At 44.9% G+C, this 20,450-nt stretch overlaps 2 protein-coding genes across 10 annotated transcripts; one reads left to right on the plus strand and one right to left on the minus strand.

The window, feature by feature from the left end:
- The first annotated feature begins 755 nt into the window (after positions 1 to 755).
- Positions 756 to 5,468, plus strand: Srsf5 (serine and arginine rich splicing factor 5). Of its 9 annotated transcripts, none has more exons than XR_004388503.1 (8): positions 756 to 893; positions 1,767 to 1,911; positions 2,286 to 2,356; positions 2,467 to 2,565; positions 2,750 to 2,819; positions 3,082 to 4,122; positions 4,453 to 4,563; positions 4,670 to 5,468. XR_004388503.1 is itself a non-coding variant. In XM_032908046.1 (8 exons), the coding sequence occupies exons 2-8, from the start codon at positions 1,786 to 1,788 to the stop codon at positions 4,926 to 4,928; spliced, it is 813 nt and encodes a 270-aa protein (XP_032763937.1). In that variant the 5' UTR covers positions 760 to 893; positions 1,767 to 1,785; the 3' UTR covers positions 4,929 to 5,468. The 9 variants fall into 9 exon arrangements, 6 of the variants coding, with proteins under 6 accessions (XP_032763937.1, XP_032763940.1, XP_032763938.1 ...); XR_004388502.1 differs by having other exon boundaries at positions 757 to 1,022; XR_004388501.1 differs by having other exon boundaries at positions 757 to 897.
- A 2,546-nt stretch (positions 5,469 to 8,014) lies between these two features.
- Positions 8,015 to 19,917, minus strand: Slc10a1 (solute carrier family 10 member 1). The gene is made up of 5 exons (XM_032908052.1): positions 19,442 to 19,917; positions 14,168 to 14,378; positions 11,952 to 12,130; positions 10,148 to 10,344; positions 8,015 to 8,623 (listed from the first exon to the last, which is right to left on the minus strand). The coding sequence occupies exons 1-5, from the start codon at positions 19,795 to 19,797 to the stop codon at positions 8,478 to 8,480; spliced, it is 1,089 nt and encodes a 362-aa protein (XP_032763943.1). The 5' UTR covers positions 19,798 to 19,917; the 3' UTR covers positions 8,015 to 8,477.
- Positions 19,918 to 20,450: the final 533 nt, after the last annotated feature.

The following is a 20,450-nucleotide window of genomic DNA, read 5'->3' on the forward strand; positions in this document are numbered from 1 at the left end:
GACAGAAAGGAATAGACAACGGCCAGTTGGACTTAGAAACAACTTGAAATCTTTCCCATCTAGCTGAGCCCAAAACTGGCCCTAGGGATTCAACCCAGGAGTGTTTTTACCCACAGTCTCAATTTCATCAAGTAAAATCCCTCTGTTAGCTGAAAACAACTCAGTTTCTGAGGCTCATCAGAACGAAAGTCACAGCACTGAAGAGAGGAATTCAGTTGAGGCTCAAAGAACCCTTTCTCCTTTAAGCACATTGGTAAGAATAACTTGCAGAAGGGGACCAAAAAAAAAAAAAAAAAAAAACCAAAAAACCCAAAAACCCAAACAAAATCCATGGACTTGGTGCTCAGGATAGTAATCCTGTCACTCCGAAGGCGGGACAGATGGAGTTCTAGCTCAAGGCTAGGCAGGGCTGCTTAGTGAGACAACATGAATTTTTAAAAGAAACAGGTGTTTTTGCAAAGCCTGGGCTTCTTTTACTTGGTAATCTTCGAGGGAGCTAAGAAAAATCTTTGGACACATCTTTTCGTATCCAAAGATGCTCCACGGTGTCTCAGTCCCGCCAACGGAGCGAACGTTTCTAACCACTGCCCTCCCACTACCCACAGACCACCCACTGCTTTCGCAGGGGGTCACCCTAAGGAAACCCCGCCCCACTAGGACTTCCGGCTCCGCGGAAACTTCTGTTCTTGGCTCCAACTGGGCGGTACCCGGGCTTCTGGAGCCGCCCTGGAAGTGACGTAAGGACGCTCCTTCCATTTTGTGAACGTCCGAGCTGCTAAGTGCGTCAGTTGTGGAGAGACGTAGAGGAGTTGAGTTCGTGTGTGTAGGGAGGCAGACAGCTCCGTCGCAGACTACGGACCTCTCCGGGTCTCAGCCGTCAAAGACCCTGTCCGGTAGGTGAGTGGCTCGCTTTGAGGGCAAGGCTTCTCGGATCGAGGCTTCTTCATGGCCGCTCGGGTCGCGAGCGGCCGGGGCTTCGCTCTTTGCGGAGGACGGCGTCTAACAGAGCGCAGTTGATTGAGGTGGGCGCTGGGGCACGTCTCCCTTTTGGTGTTGCTTGAGGGGACACAAGGCGGAAGGGCGGGCGTGGGGGAGGGCGTTTATAGAGGGAAGCAGCGCGCCCCTCCCCGCCACCCTTAGGTGGTTCTTATCCGGTCCTTATGCTTGTACGCTGGTATCCGGCCTTGCCCGAGGCTGCGGTTCCTTATTGGCCTGCAGGCTCGGCGCCCAGGGCCCGGTTTGCCCGCGGCTGAGGGGGGAGCTCGGCTCGCTCGCTCCTCCCCCGCCGCAGACTCGGCCGTCGCCATTTTGTGCTGCGAACGCGCCCGTCGCCGACTGCGCAAGCTCGGTTGTGGCGTCGCGAGATTCCGGCTTGTGACGTGCGGGGAGGCCGCGACGCGGGCGCGGCCGGCTGCCATTGGACAAGGCCTTGCAGAGGGCGGGGTCGGCTTCACCCGCATTTCTCGGCCTTTCCTTAACTGCGGCAGATGGGAGGGGGCCCGGGAGCCGGGAACGGAGCGCGGCTGCGCAGTGTAGAAAGGTGGCAAGTGGGCGTTGCGGTTGGTGTGGAACCTGGGAGGGGGTCGTTTGGGAAGTTGAGTGTAAACTTGAAGTTTGAATGTGGGAGTCCTGAACGACTTCAGAGGTCCATGGCGACTGTGTTAGTAGAGTTGGTAAAGGTTTTTGGTTCTGTTTGACTGCTTGACTGAACCTTTCCCCCTTGTGCCATTCATTGACATTGTCTCGATTGAATTACTGCCTAACAGGAAACACTAGCCGGGCATCATGAGTGGCTGTCGAGTGTTCATTGGGAGACTAAATCCCGCAGCAAGGGAGAAAGATGTGGAAAGATTCTTCAAGGGTTACGGACGGATCAGAGATATTGATTTGAAAAGAGGTTTTGGTTTTGTGGTAAGTACTTCCAACTGAGTTGAATTATCTGTCAAGATGCGGCACATGCTTTAGTCTCTGGTGCTTGGGAGGCAGAGGCAGGGCCGATCCACAGAGAAGCCCTGTCTCTAAAAAAACCAAAGTGGGTAGAGCTTTTGCGATGAGCAATGATTTTTAAACTCACTTGAGTCCACTTGAATTTTTTTTTCCCCCAGAAAGATGATAGATGTGGCCAAACGGCAGTGGGTTCTATTAAGAATTAAAAGTAACTGCTGGCTGGAGTTGATTCCCAGTCGCTCCTAGATTAGGCTTATCCAAACACTTTTCTGTGATCTTAATATGCTGTAGAATGCATTTCCAAAAGCTCTACCCAGTGTCCAATTCCTACATTTTAGGAATTTGAGGACCCAAGGGATGCAGATGACGCTGTTTATGAACTTGATGGGAAGGAACTTTGCAGTGAAAGGTAAGCAAGATTGGTTCATAACTAGTTCTCCAGGGAAGTAGAGCAGACTGGACATTGGAGTGTGTAAGTGCTCCTGTGTGTAGTGTATTAACGCACTTTTCACCTCGTAGGGTTACTATTGAACATGCTCGGGCTCGGTCTCGAGGTGGAAGAGGTAGAGGACGATACTCCGACCGTTTTAGCAGTCGCAGACCTCGAAATGATAGACGGTATGTGGTTTGGCTGATGGGGCTTAGGATAGGACCCATTAGAATTAAATGGTTCTCAGACTAGTTCGTCTAGTTAGTTAGTCCACATGCTGAGAAACTTGATTGGTAGAAGTCTCTAGAATCACTGTTTTGGCTTAAACTTGTCACACAGCATCTGACATTGAATGCTTATTTCTTCCTTCAGAAATGCTCCACCTGTAAGAACAGAAAATCGACTTATAGTTGAGAATTTATCCTCAAGAGTCAGCTGGCAGGTTTGTTGAAATACAGTTTTGATATTTTAATGTGGCATTTAAGAATGTTAATGGGTAGTTAATGTTTTATTAATATATCTTAAATTATTGCTTTATCTTAAATTAATGGATTTAATTCAATTATAATTTTAAACTTTAGTTAAATGTAACTGGGGGATGTTTCAGATTTTAATATTAGTGATCAAATGTAAATGTTTTGAGGTTATTTTTTCATGTTTTTTAAAATCAATTTTAACCAAATATTAAACCCTTTATTTGCCAGCCTATCTGTGTCGTTGGCCTTATGACGAGGAGTGCCTGTGGGTTATCCTAATCGTTGTCTTGGTCACTCTTGGTTGGGCCTGGTTGACTTTGCCAGTCAGCTCCTACAGTGATCAGTTGGCCACCTCTAGATCTGTGTTTGCCGGTCTAGACGTAATCGGTGCACTTACTTGAAGTGCCGGGTTGCAGCGATCCCAGAACGTTGATAACGTGATCTGATCCCTAAGTTGAGAGCTGTCTTCCTGTAACGCTTCCGAATAAGAGGTCCTGGTCGAAAGAGTTGAAAGATACGAAATTAGTTGGTCGTTGGAATCCTGATCGCAGTAAAGTGGTCCTTGGTAACTGCACACGAGTAAAACATGTCTGCATCGCCAGTAGTCTGCTAATAGGGAGGGCTGTGCGATTAAAGGCTTCCATCGATTGGGTAGTATCCTTCAAGTGGGTGGCGAAGAGCCAGTCGGGCCTATGTCATGAAGGTTTCTCCGACCGCTTAATGGTTTGCTGCTTGACTAGCCTAGGGAAATGTTAATAAAGGTAAAGTAAATTTTTTTAATGACATATGGGGCACAAAATAACTGGTGTCTTTGTAAATGTTGTTTTACTTTTTTTTGTTTTGTTTTTTTAAATATAAGACTAGTCTTTAAAGGATGTACTGTTCCTTTTTGTTTTTTTTTTGTTGTTTGTTTTGTTTTTTTGTTTGTTTTTCCCCCTTTTTGTACTGAGCTCAGTTAGACTAATACTATAATGTTAAAAACTGGAATTTCCTCTAGCATTTTGCTTAAAAGCAATATGCTATTTGCTTATTTCGTGCCCTGGCATACTTTTTGAATTCCGATAGAATACAAGTGTGGTATATGCCATGTTTGTACTATCTAACAACTTCTCTTCCAGTAGTCTTGTTTATACCATGTGGTTGTTTGTGTGTCACTTTTCCCTTTCTCTCCTTAACATAATTGTCTTGTGTTAAGGATCTCAAAGATTTCATGAGACAAGCTGGGGAAGTAACCTTTGCGGATGCACATCGACCTAAACTAAATGAAGGGTGAGTGTTGATGCCTTGAAGTTTTTATTGTGGTATTGCTAGTATCTAAAATTGTACATGTGCTTGACTTTGGTAGTTTGGGGAGAAAGGTTCTATCACAAGGGACTGTTGGTAATACTGGCATTTAATAGGCAACACATTCCATAGTACATTGGTGGACACCCCACAGAGTTGACCGTCTAAAAACCAAACTGCGCTGTGTCAGAAATGACTTAATCCAGCAGTAACAGCAGGGAATAAACTCAGGCTTACCTTGATCTGTGTAGGCAATCTACAGGGCTATTGGGTATATATATAATCTTTAAAGGGAATTTTTTTTCTCCATTTTAGGGTAGTTGAGTTTGCCTCTTATGGTGACTTAAAGAATGCTATTGAAAAACTTTCTGGAAAGGAAATTAACGGGAGAAAAATCAAATTAATTGAAGGCAGCAAAAGACACAGGTACTCTTTCGTTTATTTTTAAGCCAAAAGTCTTACTTGCTGGCTTTTAGAGCTCTGTCATGCAGGTTAATTTCTTCTCTCTTTCCTCCTCATTTTTTCATAGCAGGTCAAGAAGCAGGTCACGATCTCGGACCAGGAGTTCCTCTAGGTCCCGTAGCCGATCCCGTTCACGCAGGAGCAAGTCTTACAGCCGATCAAGGAGCAGGAGCCGGAGCCGGAGCAAGTCCCGTTCTGGTAGTAGGTCTCCCGTGCCTGAGAAGAGCCAGAAACGTGGTTCTTCGAGTAGATCTAAATCTCCAGCATCTGTGGATCGCCAGAGGTCCCGGTCCAGGTCCAGGTCCAGATCAGTTGACAGTGGCAATTAATTAAACTGTAAATAACTTGCCCTGGGGGCCTTTTTTTAAACAAAACAAAACAAATTCCCAAACCATACTTGCTAAAAATTCTGGTAAGTATGTGCTTTTTCTGTGGGGTGGGATTTGGATGGGGTTGGGCTGGATTTCTTTGTAGATGTGGACCACCAAGGGGTTGTTGAAAACTAATTGTATTAAATGTCTTTTGATAAGCCTTCTGCTCACACTTTTGTGACTGTCTGAAGTATATAGTTTGTGTATATTGATAGAGCTCTTTTATAACTAAAGCATTTAATTTTTTGTACTAGAAAAACTTTTGAATATTTTAGTTCATTGTTCAGATATGTTAACTTAAGATTAGTTTAATTACTCAATTAAACTAATGAATAGCTTTGGACACTTTAAAAGAGCTCTAAATTTGCTTGTATATAAAAGCTTAGTTTGAGTTTTCCTTGTTAGGGTCAAGGGTGTCTTCTTGCCCATTAACAGCTGTAGATAGACTTAAAGCAGCTGTTTGTTACTGATAATAAAATACTAAGTATTATAAAACTGCTTTTGGTCTGTTTTTCTCAAGAAGTCCTGTATGGTTTATTCTATCACATTCTGTGTATTTTAAGTTAAAAACTACACATGTAGAACCCTGAAGTGGTGTGGTATGAGCTTTTAAAAGAAATCTTTTGCTATTTGAAGCTAGTGAAGGAGAATGCAAATGGATGGAAACTGACAACTAGGTCGAGTGACAGTTACCTTGTATTTCTTCCATAGCTCCTTTTCCTGTTGCCACCTGACTTGAATTGCCATCACATTACTTACCGTAAACAGAAAGGGCAGTGGTTTGATAAACACAATAATAAGATCCAGTGCAAGTTTGTCAGATGTAACACAGTTGAGATGGTCAGAGTATAATTTCTCAGTGAGTGAAAGCGTGCTGGCTTTAGTTCTGAGATATGTGATTATTTTGTTTTTTTTTTTAAAAGATTTATTTATGTGTACACGTAGCTGTCTTCAGACACACCAGAAGAAGGCATCTGATCCCATTACAGATGGTTGTGAGCCACCATGTGGTTGCTGAGATTTGAACCCAGGACCTCTGGAAGAGCAGTGAGCTCTTAACCACTGAGCCATTTCTCTAGCCCTTATTTAGGTTTTTTTTTTTTTGTTTGTTTTTTTTTTCCTTTTTTTCGGAGCTGGGGACCAAACCCAGGGCTTTGCGGTTGCTAGGCAAGCGCTCTACCACTGAGTTAAATCCCCAACCCCCTTATTTAGGTTTTTAAGGATGGTTTTTGTGTGTAGCTGTAGTTTTTCTGGAACTCATTTTGTGGACCAGGGTGACCTGAATGTTGAGATTATAGGTGTGTGCCTCACCATCTGGCTAATATGTGAGTGTATGTTAGGGAGAAATTTTTATTGTATAGGTGTCTTAGCTGCATGTATGTGTGTGCACCAGTTGCAAGGAAGCCAGAAGGTGGTATGGGATTCCCTAGAACTAGAGAACCGTTATGAGCTGCCATGTGGGTGCTGGGACTCAAACTCCAGGTCCTCTGGAGTCATCCTAATTGCTGAGCAATCTCTAGCTGCCTACTCCTGTGGGAGTGAGAACTGCTCTTGTATGTATGTGTAGGAAATGTTGCTCATCTTGAAAGCTTAGTTGTCAGGTGCTAATTTGGTAAGCATTTGATAGCAGAACGTCTTAATATTTGAGTGCTTTTGGAGTTGAGTAAATCCTCAATGTATTATAGGAAATTTAGGGGCTTTTCAAAGGACTAATTAAAGATCCAAGATTTCTGGTTTTATATCTTAGGACTAGACAGGCATACTAAAAATAGTATGGGGAATAAAAGTTAAAAAAAGCTTGTCTCAAAGTGGGAATCAGGGAATGAGAGCTGGCATTTTGGGATGAGTTTTGGGAAAAGATTTGAGGACGGTAGCTGATCCTTAACAGGCTAGATCTAGGAGTAGTGGTGTGCTTGTTTACCTGGGGAACTGTTGACATAACACTGGCAGAACCTAGCATTTTCTACCAGCCATCCTTTCTAGTATACTAAGGGAACTGACAGGTTGAAGTATTAAAGTACTAAGACCTGAGATTGGAGAAGTTAGTGATAATTTTTGAGATGAGAGTCACTGTCTGGCTTGTGCTATGTATTATATAGACCAAACTGGCCTTCAACCCCTGTACTCGCCACTGCAGCGTGTGCCACCACAGCCTCGATAGACTTATAAAAGGATATTTTAGGATTAGTTTTCTTTGTTTTTTTTTTAAATCTATTTCTAAGGATAGTTTGAAGCCCCAGGTCAGCCTTTCCTGAAGGCTAGATTGGTTTTTAGTTTATCACATCTTGTACATAGGTTCATTTGGATATTTAGAGAAGGCATTGAGCAGATGAGCCCCAAAATGTAAAAAAATTAAATATTTTTTACGTTGCTTATTGGCACTGTTGTATAACTAGGCTGGCTTCGAACCTAATGTAGCTGATGACCGGCCCAAAGATGCTTGTGTTAGACCGCACTAACAGACTGGCGCTGTGCTTTGCTTGGTACAGTGTAACGCAGGCTGCCTTCAGACCGAGGCAAGTGCTTTCAAGTGGTCTGCCACTGTGCCATTTTAAGAAACACGTAAAGGTGAACCTGAATTGTCCATTCTTAAGTGCTTGTTGATCCTGCAGATTTGTCAAACAGGTACCCTGATGTGGCTTCAGTTGTACACTGTGATTGGGAAATACAAAGAGTAGTTTACCATGTTTAACTGTATGCAATGGGTAGTTCATTCATCTTTCAGTGTTTTTAGTGTCTGAGTAAACCGTGAAAAATGTTTAGATTTCATAGAACATAGCGGTTTGAATATTTTTCTGTCTAGTTCTCCCAAGGTTTTGGAGTGCTTGATGCCACCGATTGTAAATTGATAGAATGGGTGTGAAGTGGAATTGTGTTGGCTTGTTACTCTGTTTTTAAGAATTCTTCTTGCTTTCTGGTATTTGAAACCCTTCATAGTGGGTGGCAATTTTGGCCTATTTGATTTTGTTCCTCTTTGTCTGCTTGGTATTGATTGTAATTGAACCCAAGTCATGTGGCAAAGGGAAAAAAAAAAGATTCTTTTGGTAAGTTAGAACTAGGAGTTGCACTTTATTTCATTTTGAGTTAACATGAAGCAGGTTGTGGATGTTTAATGAATAAAACACCTGCTTACTGGAAAGTTTGGAAATAGTGAAGCTAATGTTTATCAGATGAAGCTGTTTGGTTCAGTTTTCATAGAGTTCATAGCCACTGAAAAGTGTTTTTGGTTTCTTGAGACAGTCTTGTTTTGTATTCTTAAGGTTGATCTTGAGTTTCTGAGCATCGGGATTATAGGCAGGAACATTTTTGCCTAATTCTTGTTTATCTTTTAAATAGAAAATTTAAACAAAAAGCAAATTGGGTATGGGTTACAGTTACTGGATAGATAGATGCCCTTCTGTCTCAGTTCATGGCTTCATGGTTCTGATGGTTTGCCGGAAGTGCTAGACAAACATTCCGGCAACGTTGACGGTCGTTCCTTTTCTTGCTGCTTCTAAGTTTCACATTCTAATTTGCCATCTGACCAGAATTCAGGCCATTAGGGGAAGGACCAGGTTGGAGAGGAGGAATATTCCCATTGTGGGTACCTTTTTCCAGAGCTGCTGGAGTAGCATCCTCAGTTGCAGCAGCCTTGTAGGTAATTTTTGTTTGGTCTGTAAGGTTAAAGAGAGAATGAGTGTAAAACTGGCTTGGATGAGGATGGTCCCTATGGGCTCATTTGAATGCTTGGTTTTCACTTGGAGGAGCTGCTTGAGGATTAGGTATGGCCTTGTTGGAGGTGTGTGTCAGTTGGGGTTGGGCTTTTGAGGTTTCAAAAGCCTGCATGTCATGCCATTCCCATTAGCCTTTGCCTGTATGGATGTGAGTCCGTAAGCTCATTTACTGCTCCAGTGCCCTGCCTGCCTGCCTGCCTGCCAGTCCATGCTCTTTGTCGTGATGATAATGAACTCTAATCCTCTGAAACTGTAAACCTAATAAACTCAGCTCACAGCAAACTTTCAAACTTTCCTGAGAAAAATAGCTAAGACAGACAGCCGAATGCAAGAACTCTTGAGGGAGCGCTCTGTATTTGTATCCACCATCTCCTCCCTTTCAGGAAGATTTGCTTTTCCTTTGAGATCCCTAATGTGGTGCACTAGCAGTAAGATGCTCTGTGTGGTATTTCCATCACTGTAACAACTCGTGTACACTTAGGAAGTAGAGCAAAGGTAGGTTTAGGTGAGTAATAGTGACTTAAATTCTGAAGGACCTGCAAGGTAGGAAGAAAGCTTTTGAATGATCAGACTGCCAACCCCTACCTTCCTCAGTCTGAGTGTCCCCCCCCCCCCGTCCCCCGTCCCCCCAAGGTGGTAGTGGTGAGGGACTTTGAAGGTAGGAGTCAGAGTCCTCCATGCTCTCCCTCTACAGTAGAAGAAATGGGTCAGATAGTTTTCTTTCAGTTTTGGTGCTGGGGTTTTCAGTATTGGCTCTTAGGTTTCACAGATTGGAATTCTAGACTATCACATTCAAGGTTATTACAGATCTTTCTGGGACTACAACTTTAAACCTGGAACCTTGATGTCTCTGAAAGTGCCATCTCCTGTGCTGTCTGTTGCAAGTGTTAGCTGAGATTCAGCAATGTTTGAACCAAAGCAGTTGGTGGTTATGTAGAGTGAACAGCTCTTTTCCTGATAACCAAGATGACTATTGCAAAGGGAACACTGGCATTTGCTAATATAGTGTGATGATGTCACCAAAGTTTTGTATCTGTCTTGAGAGGTAATTCACAGTTCCTGGGGTCAAAAAAGAATCTCATCCTTGGTTTTGCAAATATGCAGTAGAGGAAATTGGGTTAGGACATAGATTTTTTGTTTCTTTCTTTTTTTTTTTTCCGGAGCTGGGGACCGAACCCAGGGCCTTGAGCTTGCTAGGCAAGCGCTCTACCACTGAGCTAAATCCCCAACCCAGATTTTTTGTTTAAAAATAGAATTTTTGTTTAAAAGGCAGGGTTCTGTGGAGGTAACTCTGGTTGAATGCTTTCTTAGCATACCTAAGGTTCTGGGTTTGATCTCCAGTACTAAAAAGACATGGCTGGACACAGTACATAATATTGAATTTGAGCACTTGGGGGCTACCTCTTGTTGGTAGCTCAGGTCCAATGTAGCGGCAGTATTGGAGGGAGATGATTCAATACTCACCCTTTGGAGGCTTGATTTTCTCATAGCACCGGAAGATAATGATGATGAGAAGTCCTTCTGCAAGCTGGAAAATCATGTAGAGGAGAGGAAAGAAGAAAAGTGGCCCAATGACTTCAGGGGGGAAGGTCACATTGAGGATGGTAGAACAGAGTTGAATGTTTTGGAATCCTGTTTCCATGCTGATGGTGCGTCTGCAGCTGTGAGTGGGGGGAAAAGCAGTGCTCAACAAGACAGTGGGCAGCTCTTGGGGCCCCTTCCCCTTTAGTCCTACAGCATCCAGCATAGGAAGATGGGATTGAACCCCAAGAGTGATAGTGACGAAAAGGTACAGAGGGTTTATAAAGGCTGTGTTGCATGCATGCATGAGTAAGCACATGTATGTGCTTGTGCCTGTTTGCACACATGCATACTTGGGACTACTTGGCCTTGTCTATACTAGGCATGTACTCTACCACTGAGCTACATTCCTCCAGCCCCGAGGAGGCCTTTGAATAGTTTGGAAATTTTGTCTGCTTTTACAGAATTGCTAAGTTAAAATTTGAAGGTGACTGGCAGGTGAAACCGGAAGAAGCCAGTATCCTTTATTAGCACGTTATATTAATTAGTCTTACAGTTGTACTTTGATCAGATAGTGGGAGATTGAAATGTTACAGACTTCATCCTGGACCTCTTTGTAGCTTATGTATCTTTAATTCTAGACCTTGTAATTAAACATTAGCCCCATTATGTATCTTTGGAACCTGCTCCCCCAATTTTGCTTTACATTTTGTGGGTTGAAGAGCAGGATGTTTTACTTAAACACACACACACATTCATCTGTGTGTTAAAGTACTTATCGTATTTAGTGTGTTACGGAGGATCACTGTGAGGGCCCTTGGTGCTGTGGCCATTGTGCTCTGTAGCTCCCAGAAGTAGTAGGATTGTATGTAGTACTGTGGTTATGCGCAGCCTTTTGCCTGGGTGATACAAGCACAGTCATTTATCAACAGGGTTTTAATAGTGGATTTTGTGTTTTGGAAATAAGTTTCTCTTAAAATGTAGGGGGCGGGGAGGATTCTACTAATGCATCAGCTCACAACTTGTAGGTCACTACCCTTTTTGGGGGGTAGATGACCCTTTCAGAAAGACCTTTGGAAAACAGACGATTCATAGCAAAATTACAGTTACGAAGTAGTGACAAAAATAATTTTATGGTGGGGTCATTACATACAATATGAGGAAGTATATTAAAGGGTTGCAGCATTAGGAAGGTTGAGAACCATTGTACTAATGTTTTAGACTCCCACAAATACCTGTGTAGGCTGACAGGAGGAAAGGCTCCCTCCCCACAGACCCTCTGGTTGAATGTTATTTTACAGTGGCTGTGTAGGCTGACAGGAGGAAAGGCTCCCTTCCCACAGACCCTCGGGTTGAATGTTATTTTACAGTGGCTGTGTTTATGAGTTGGTTGCACTCTAGCTAAAGACTTGAGCTTGCAGTACCATTTATCATAACTTTGGATTCAAGCCTTGTTAGAATAAGAATGGGCAAGGAAAGAAAGTATTAGCATTGACATTAAAGCTACCCCAGGGCCTTCGAACTCCCAGGGGCCATTTCAAGGTTGGAAGAGGGCACACTTTGCCTTTACCACCCTCCCATTCTCCTCCCAACCCCCCTGTATTTCTCATTGCCCAAAGCTCTTGGTTAGTTGGTGCCTTGGAACATATGCTAGGAAAATGTGCTGCCCATATCTCAAGCTTCCTTATTCTTTATCCTTTCCAAAGAGACTTAAGAGACTGAGGACAGTGGGTCCTAGACCACCTACCTTGGATTGAGTCGGAAGAGAGCAGAGAGAATGTAACCCATCAGAAAGCCAGAGAAGGGCATCAGGGAGGAGGTAGCCAGTAAGTGTGGTGTCATGACGAATATGATGCTGTTGCCCACATTGATGACAGAGAGGGCTGTGACAGCCACAGAGAGGAGGAAGGTGATGATCATGCCTCCCTGGACATGGGGACAAAAGAGACCATCAGAAGGCTGGGAGTGGGTACAGAGGAGTGAGGAGACATGGTAGGAAATGGGAATTTGAAAAACCTTTATCTTCCCATCTTTTTGGATTTCTTATTAGTAGTTAGAAAAATATTTGGCTAATACTTTAATGACTAAAAATCAGCCAAGCCAGCTGCTTTTCACATAGCTCCAGAGAGCTGTGAAGTTCTTAATGAAGTGTGTAGTTGGGAAGGGATGAGATTCTGGTCCCATGAAGCTGAGAACATTTTAGTCCATATGTATACATTTGCACAAGACTCCGTACACATATTTTGGAGCTGGTTAGAACCAGTCATATTTCTCAGCTTCCATTACAGGGAGAGACTTAAATGTTTCAGCCTTTCTCAACTTGTGGGTAGCGAACCCCCCAAAGGGATTGAGTGACCCTTTCACCCTTTGGTCCCCTAAGACGATTAGAAAATACGGATATTAGCAAAATTAGTTAAGTAGCAATAAAAATAATTTATTGTTGGGGTTCACTGCAACATGAACTGTACTTGAGGGTGCAGCATTAGGAAGGTTGAGAACCACTGCTTCAGGGTGAACTGGACATTAGGAAATTGCCAAGATTCATTTAAAGCAAAGCACATACACAAGGTGGTTGCTTGAACCAGGTAGTCAACCTTTTTACTCCAAATGATGTGTAACCCTAAAAAGCTTGCTTGTGTGACCTGGAAACTAGATGAGAAAGTTTCAAAAATGTGTCATAGCATTGTAAACTCTGCAAGTCTGCCGTGCTGCTCCCACAGGTAAGTGCTATAAAAGCAATTTATTGGGGGTAGTGGCATGTTTTTAGAATAAAAGTTAACTTTACAATGACATCTTGTACACAACTTTACTAGGTGGGTTCTGGAGAAATGACTGCTTAATGTTTTCGTCATGAGACATAGGATGTAAGCTTTCAGAGTGTTTCCATGCTTTTTTGCAGCATGCTTCAAAATGTTTAAGTCTCTGCTTTTAATCTTGAATAAGATGGCAAAAAAAAAAAAAAAAAGAAAGTCAGTTACCATGTTACTTTGTAGTGTTTATGTTGATGTTTTAGTTTCCTTTTTATTCCTGTGTGGATGTTCACTTGTTTTTCGACAGCAAGTGGGGCCCAGGCTGGCCAACTTACTATATAGAGGAAGCTGACAAAGCTGAGCTCTTGGAGGAATGTTGGAGTCTCACATTCTTCTAAGGGCAAGCGGTGGTCTTTCTTCCTTTACCCTGGTCAGGAAATGCTGGAAGTGTGTATGCTTCTCTTGGTCTCTTCTAGCTAGGGAAATCCTCCAAGTTTGCCCTGTTTTCTATTTGCCTGGCCTTTGTAAATCCCAACCTCTGTGTCTGGCACAAGTCTTAAAGACTACCATACTTGTTTGCCTGCTATTGTTGGATTTTATTTCTCTTGTATGTAACTTTTTTCAAATGATAAACTCAGAAGACCCAGCTCTCAAGTGTATGGTAGAGACTTTAAGCATCAAGGAGCTTAGGTTTAGTTTGTTTTAATTATATGAAGGTGTGTGTGTGTAATGTGTGTGTGTGTGTGTGTGTGTGTGTGTGTGTGTGTGTGTAATGTGTGCGTGTGTACAGTGTTCACTTTCTCTCTGACTCTTAAAAAAAACTATGCATGTTATAGTCTCATAAAGCAGTGGATACACCAAGGATAGGCTTATTTTTACATTTATAATCAGGAAGGGAAGTCTGATTTGAGTGTTGTCACCACCTCCCTACATGTCCACATCTTAAAGACAGATCATGGGGTGATGCCGCTAGGATGTACTGTGGCCTCAGGATGTGGAACCTTAGGATGTGAAGAAAAGGCATAGTGGTCAAGTGCTATATCCTGTTCTGTCTTGGGACGAGTTTACCTGACCCCAAGGGCTCATGACCTGTTGCCCTTGCCAAATGACCCTGCGTTCAACTAGGACAGCTAGTCAGAGTGAACCTCCCTAGGCAGCCTGTGTGTTGGTAGGTACTCAGCTACTGTACTCGTACAGGGCCCTTAGTTCTTACCTTGAGGATGTAGGGTACATAGTGTGGCCTTTTGGACTTGAGGACGATCCCTATGGTGCAAGGAATGAGAACTATGACTAGTGATATCATAATGCCTTTGTAGGGCACCTTGTCCTTAAGGTCTCCATCGTAGATGCCTTTGCTGTAGACGTACAAGAGGAGCGGCATCATGCCCAGGGCACTGAAGCTGGAGCAGGTGGTCATCACGATGCTGAGCAGTAGATGGGAGAACAAAGGAAAAGCCAGTTAGAGGTTTGAGTTCCTGCTGCGCCTGGCACCCACCGTGCTTCACACCTTGTGCTCCTTGGGCGGTAAACATACTGTTCTTTTGCTTATAGAGAAGCTGAATACTAGAAGGGTTTTGACTTATTGCACAGTCAGTGGTTGATGAAGATAAAAGAAGCCCAAGCCTGTCCAACTCCTTCAAACCCCATATATCAATGGAGAATGTGCATCTGACTCAAATAAAAGGCATTTTCTTGATTGGTGTGGGAGGGCCCACCTAACTAGGGCACCAGCCCTGGGAAGCTGGATGCTATAGGATAGCAGACTGAGCAAGCCACAAGGAGCAAGCCAGTAAGCTGTGAAGAGACAATATATTCAATCCACTTTCAAGGCCAGCTTAGTCTCCAGAGCAGGTTCCTGGACAGCCAGGGCTACAAGGAGAAACCATGTCTCAAGAAGCAAGCAGGCCATGATAAAGCTGATGATTCTAAATAGAAAACTTAGATTCCCCGCTTGAGGAAGAGTGAAGTGGAGTTAGGTCCAGCTCCCTAGCTGAAGATGTGGGAGTCCCGTGATCTCCAGTTCCTGCGTTTACTCCAGGTTCTCTCACTTGGGAGCAAGGGAGCCATGCCTACGAAGCAGGCCATGAAATCAGGGCTGTCTCACAATGGATGAGTGAATGCCACAAACCACACGCTGTTCAAATACACGCAGTAGTTATTGTATTGACATCCTAGCTGTGCCGGCTGGTTTTTGTGTCACAAGTGAGGGTCATCTGGGAAGGAGGAGTCTTAACTGAGGAAATGCCTCCATAGAATTGGCTTGTTCACAAGGGTGTTCTCTCCATTGAGGATTGGTGTGAGGCACGCACACACACACACACACACAGACATACATATGGTCCAGACATACATGGACACATACATACATGTAGCACATATAGGCAACGCACATTAAAAAAGGGGTGGGGTGGGGTGTTGGAGATTTAGCTCAGGGGTAGAGCGCTTGCCTAGCAAGCGCAAGGCCCTGGGTTTGGTCCCCAGCTCCAAAAAAAAAAAAAAAAAAAAAAAAAAAAAAAAAAAGGGGGGGGTGATAGAGGCTTGTAATCTCAGCAGTCAAGTGGGGGCAGGAAGATCAGAAGTTCAAAGTCATCTTCAGTTGAGTTCAAAGCTAGCCTGGACTACATGAAACTCCATCTCAAACAACCTAAAGCAAAACAAAACAATAACAAAAAAAAATGTATAAAGTGTTCTTGGAGATGGGGAGCCAGGTGCTGGGAGGTACTCCCTTAGAGGTGGTGTAGAGGGAATGAGATTGAGGTGAAGTCTATGAGGGCTTCTGTGCAAGCTATTGGTCACTGTAGAAGAACAGCTTATAAATTGTGTGTGTGTTTTCATGTCCAGAGAAATCATGCTTGCTGTGGCTTGGTGTGTCAGGAGTTCTGGAGTATGTTCTAAGACTCTGGAGCTGTGTTCCTAGACGATCAGGTATTTGCTCTGCAATCACAGGTACCCGGGGCTGTCAGAGGTATCCATCCCCAAGCTGCCGGTGTCTGTGACTGTTGTGATCTTCAGTTTATCCTGAAGAACCCAGATGGGGGGTGACCTTCAGGTTCTAGCCCCTGAGATTGGAGCCATCACAACACTGTGGACCTGGTTTCTGGTTACGGTGGGATGGATGACATGTTTGTGTTTTGATTTTTTTCCTTCCTCCAATGTTCTTAATTATTTTTGCTTTTTCAGACAGAATCTTATGTGTACTGGAGAGTGATCTTCCTTCACTTTCCCAGGGCTGGTGTTACACGCTTGTGCCTTACTTTATAAGTTATTTTGAGATGGACTCAAGCATTCTCCTACCTCAGCCCCCAGGTAGCAGGAACAACAGGCTTGCGCCATTGCACCCAGCCTCTTGCATAAGATTGAGTGCATTGCCTAGGCCCTGCTTTTGGCAATCTGTAAACTCAGAAGGAATGAAGGATCAGATGCACTTTCTGAGGACACTGGGAAGTGACCGACCAGTCCCTATGGTGAATCGGGAAATGTGTTGGGATCCCAATGGCTTCCTGTGTGACAGTGGGGAACTTGTAGGGATCGTTGCTTCCCTAGCTGCTGGCTCCGGCTCTGCAATGGGATCAACAGGTTAAAAGGAGCTGGGGAGCTTGAGGAGGGAAGAGTAGCCCGGGCTCTCCCCACGATGCTCATTTTGGCTAGCCTAGGCATCTGTGAGGTAGGAGCTGCCCTACTTGGTTGCCTGCTGGTCCCATCTCAGACTTAATCTATTTGGAAGACAGAATAACGGTGAGAGAGGGCCCTGAGCTGGCTCTGGACGCAACTTTTGCCCAGCTATCGGGAGATCTTTGGCAGATTTCTTGACTTCTGTTTCCTAAGGAGTAAAACAATAAGAGTCTCACCATTTACCTCTAACTCTGGGACATTCTGAGCTTAAAGAGAGGCCTCAAAGTAGGCCTAGGAGCCACATTGACTCTTGGACAACTGCTTGCTTTGCACAGCCTTTTAGATATATTTGGATGACTTGATGATGTTTGAAAATTTGGAGAGTTCACCTAAAAATGGTGACTCAATCTTCTTTTGAAGAGCAGAAAGCTTGGGGCTGAAGAGATGGCTCAGCTGCTAAAAGCACTGGCTACTCTTCCTGAGGACCAGGGTTCAACTCCCAGCACCCACACAGTGACTCAACCATCTATAGCTCCAGTTTCAGGGGATCCAGTGCCCTCTTCTGGTCTCCATGGGCACCAGGACATACTCACACGTGTCTTTACATACATTCAGGTGAAGCATTCATACCTATAGATATATTTTAAAAAGGAAAAGCAGCCAGGCATGGTGGCACATGCCTTTAATCTCAGCTCTTGGGAGGCAGAGGGATGTGGATCTCTGAGTTCGAGGCCAGCCTGGTCTACAAAGTGAGTCCACAGACCCTGTCTTGAAAAGTCAAAGCCAAAACCAAACTAAGACAGCAAAAAGCAGGAAGCTGTGATGGCATGAATTTTCTCCTGTACAGTACATTAAGTCTGTTCAGAGAGGCCAGTGCCCAGTGGTAGGCAGTTTCCATTCACTCTGTCAACGAACAGGCTGGCTCTCAAGACCTCTATAGACGCACCAGCTCTAAAGCCAGCCAGCCCCTGACCAGAGGTGCTAAGCCTTTCCTCATCTGTGACTGTGGTTGGTTATGGCACTCCCTCCTGTATGTTACCCATCCATGTCAGTCGCCAAAACAAGGACCAGTGCGGGAAGTATACGGTGGACAACACGAGTATCCAGGGATTAAAACTGGACTTTGCTGGGGTGGGGGCTGGAGAAATGGCTCAGTGGTTAAGATTACTAGCTGCTCTTCAGCTGATTTGGGTTTGATTCCGAACACCCACGTAGCCATTCACAACCATCTGGAACTCTAGTTGTAGGGGGATCCAGTGCCCTATTCTGTCTCCCTTGGGCACTAGGCACACGTAGTGCAAAGAGACATATATACACATAAAAAATAAGTTTAAAATTTGACTTTGTCGAAAAGAGTGTTTCGCGACGGTTCTCAGCATTGCTGCCATTGCTATAATATTGCATGTAGGAACTTTTCAGGACAGCTGGGATTGAAAGTCTGCCAGTGGGATCTGAGGCCTGGTTAATGTGTATGCGAATGACAGGTTTGCTTAGGAGGAAGAGACTTTGGCAGACGGTGGCTGCACCAATGCTGCTGGTAGAGTCTGGGATCTAAAACCAAACACTGAGCATAGTGCAGGAGCCATCTCCTTGATCTTACAACAAGCTGGGTGCAGTGGGAGGCCTCCTAGGGCTTCCTAGTGGGGCTGATTAGAGAGGGGCATCATTAACAGCCACCAGTTGATGAGAATGTGATACTTGGTTACACTTAAAAACTTACCCGTTATCCTTCATGCTGTCCTATCGGCTGCTTCCACAGATACACAGATCCCCAGAGTGCCCCCTTTCTGACTAATGTGACTACGAATTCCTTCTGCACCAGAGCTGAGGTTTAACCTGGACATCTTGGGGACAGATAAGGCTTACAGGACAGCATGACTAATGTCTTGCCCCTCCTTCTAGTTGCCCTCATGCTGCCTTGCCTCATCAGGAGAGACTTCTTGGTTTGTTTTCCTTGTAAAGTTTAGTCACAGGCAAGGTGGCCACAGAGCCAAGTAGATGGGCTTTGGGTTTCCTCCTTTACTTGTCACTGAACGTCTCCACTGAGAACAAGCCCAGAGGAGACTGGCTTAAGCCCGAGGCTGTGTTTCTGTGGGGACTTCAGCCATGGTGTGGGCTGCCCAAGCGAGCTGAGAGGGCCTTCTCTCCTGGGCCTTCACTGCTGTTGGTTGCAGCTGTATGAAGGACAGATAACCCACCAAGCCTGAGGAGTCTTGCTCTTCAGAGTGAGGCCTCACTGGTTTCTGGTCAGGATGTTCTAGGCTCAGGCTATTGTTAGCCTTTTCCCTGCTTCTTATACTGAGTGGAGCCCAGCCTAACCTGGGCAACTGCCGGGACCTCAATTCTACATGAGGTTTCTTTGGATGGCAATCTCACCACATCTGACACATCTGAAGGGTCTTAGCAGATACTCTGGATGCCCAGACACTGGGGAAAGAGCCTTTGGAATCTCTTCTCTGCAGGAATTTAAAATATTTGGTTCCCAGTCACGTTGGCCTGCCTGGAGTGTTCTGGACTCATTATGGCCCCTTCTAGATTTTCAGTCTCAGAACTGATACACCCTGTCACAGGCAGCTGCCTGCAGTTCTGAGGTACTCTTTCATTGAAATCTCCTTTACAGTGATTCTGTAGAGACTTCAGGGAGTTTAGGGGTGTCTAACCTACCTCTGGACCAGCTTAATGTTTTTTACTTGTGAGTTTTAAACCAAAGAGACTCTAGAGCCTGCCCCAACTTAGCATAAACCTTTGGCATTCAACACAACCTCAATCCAGCTCTTACACCCCCCTCTCCTAGCTCCGGCATAGATCTTCTCCAGATCATGACATCTTTGCAGCACCCCATGCCGCACCGCTCCCTCCTAACCCTCTGCCCTACCTGAGGTTCATGTCCCCCTTCATGGCCAGGGTGAAGAGGTTGGACAAGTTCCCCCCAGGAGAGCAGCCACAGATGAGGATGGCCAGAGCTTCAATGTTGCTCAGGTGAAAGATCTTGCCGAGAAGAAATGCAGCGAGGGGCATGATGCCAAACTGGGCCACCAAGGCAACGATCACCCCTTTGGGCTTCCACAAGTGAGCCTTGATCTTGCTGAATTCCATGGTGCAGCCCAGTGAGAGCATGATAAGCAGCAACATTAACACCAGGATGATGCTAAGCGCCTTGTCTGTGGCCCGGTGGCCAAAGCCAGGCGGCAGGGAGAAATTGAAAGGGGCTGATACATTGTGCACCTCCATCCTCTGGCACAGCGAACACGGGACGGCCCTTACTCTCTGCCGCTGTCCTTCCTTGCCCAGCGCTTGCTGGATGTTTTCTTCAGTCAGTCCCCTTTCAGGACAGAGTTTCTGGACAAAATGTGGCTGTGGGCTAATAAAAGATTAACCAGCAGAACCACGGTTGTGGTTATAAGAGCCCATAACCTTATGCCCCGGATCTCCTACCTTGCTCAAGTTTCCTGACCTCTGTGACTGCCTGGTGGCACTCATACCCAGCCCAGGGTTGACTCTTCCCCTTCTGTGCATACTTTCATAGTGCTTCTGAGACCCACCCACGACCTGTGACAAAACAGGTCCACTTTTCCCTTCAGTTCCTGCTTCCAGTTGGGTCTCTGAGGCTTCAGGCTGTTTCCTGAGTAAAGGTGACTTCCCTATGCCCAGTGAGTCACCATCTGTTGTCAAGAGAAAGACACTGTTTTGCCTTTGTTTTCCTCCTATAAGTGGCAAAGGCTAGAGGGCCATGGGACAGGATGGGGGGATGTGGTGTTGCTGTCTTCAGGAGAGGATGTGTCCACGACTTTCTTCCTCTGACACCTTGTTTTGTGCCCATATCTGGAACGTACGTGTCCTGTTGGTGTTGGTGTTGGTGTTGGTGTTGGTGTTGGTGTTGGTGT

The sequence above is a fragment of the Rattus rattus genome, chromosome 7, assembly GCF_011064425.1.
Source record: "Rattus rattus isolate New Zealand chromosome 7, Rrattus_CSIRO_v1, whole genome shotgun sequence".
Lineage (NCBI taxonomy): Eukaryota > Metazoa > Chordata > Mammalia > Rodentia > Muridae > Rattus > Rattus rattus.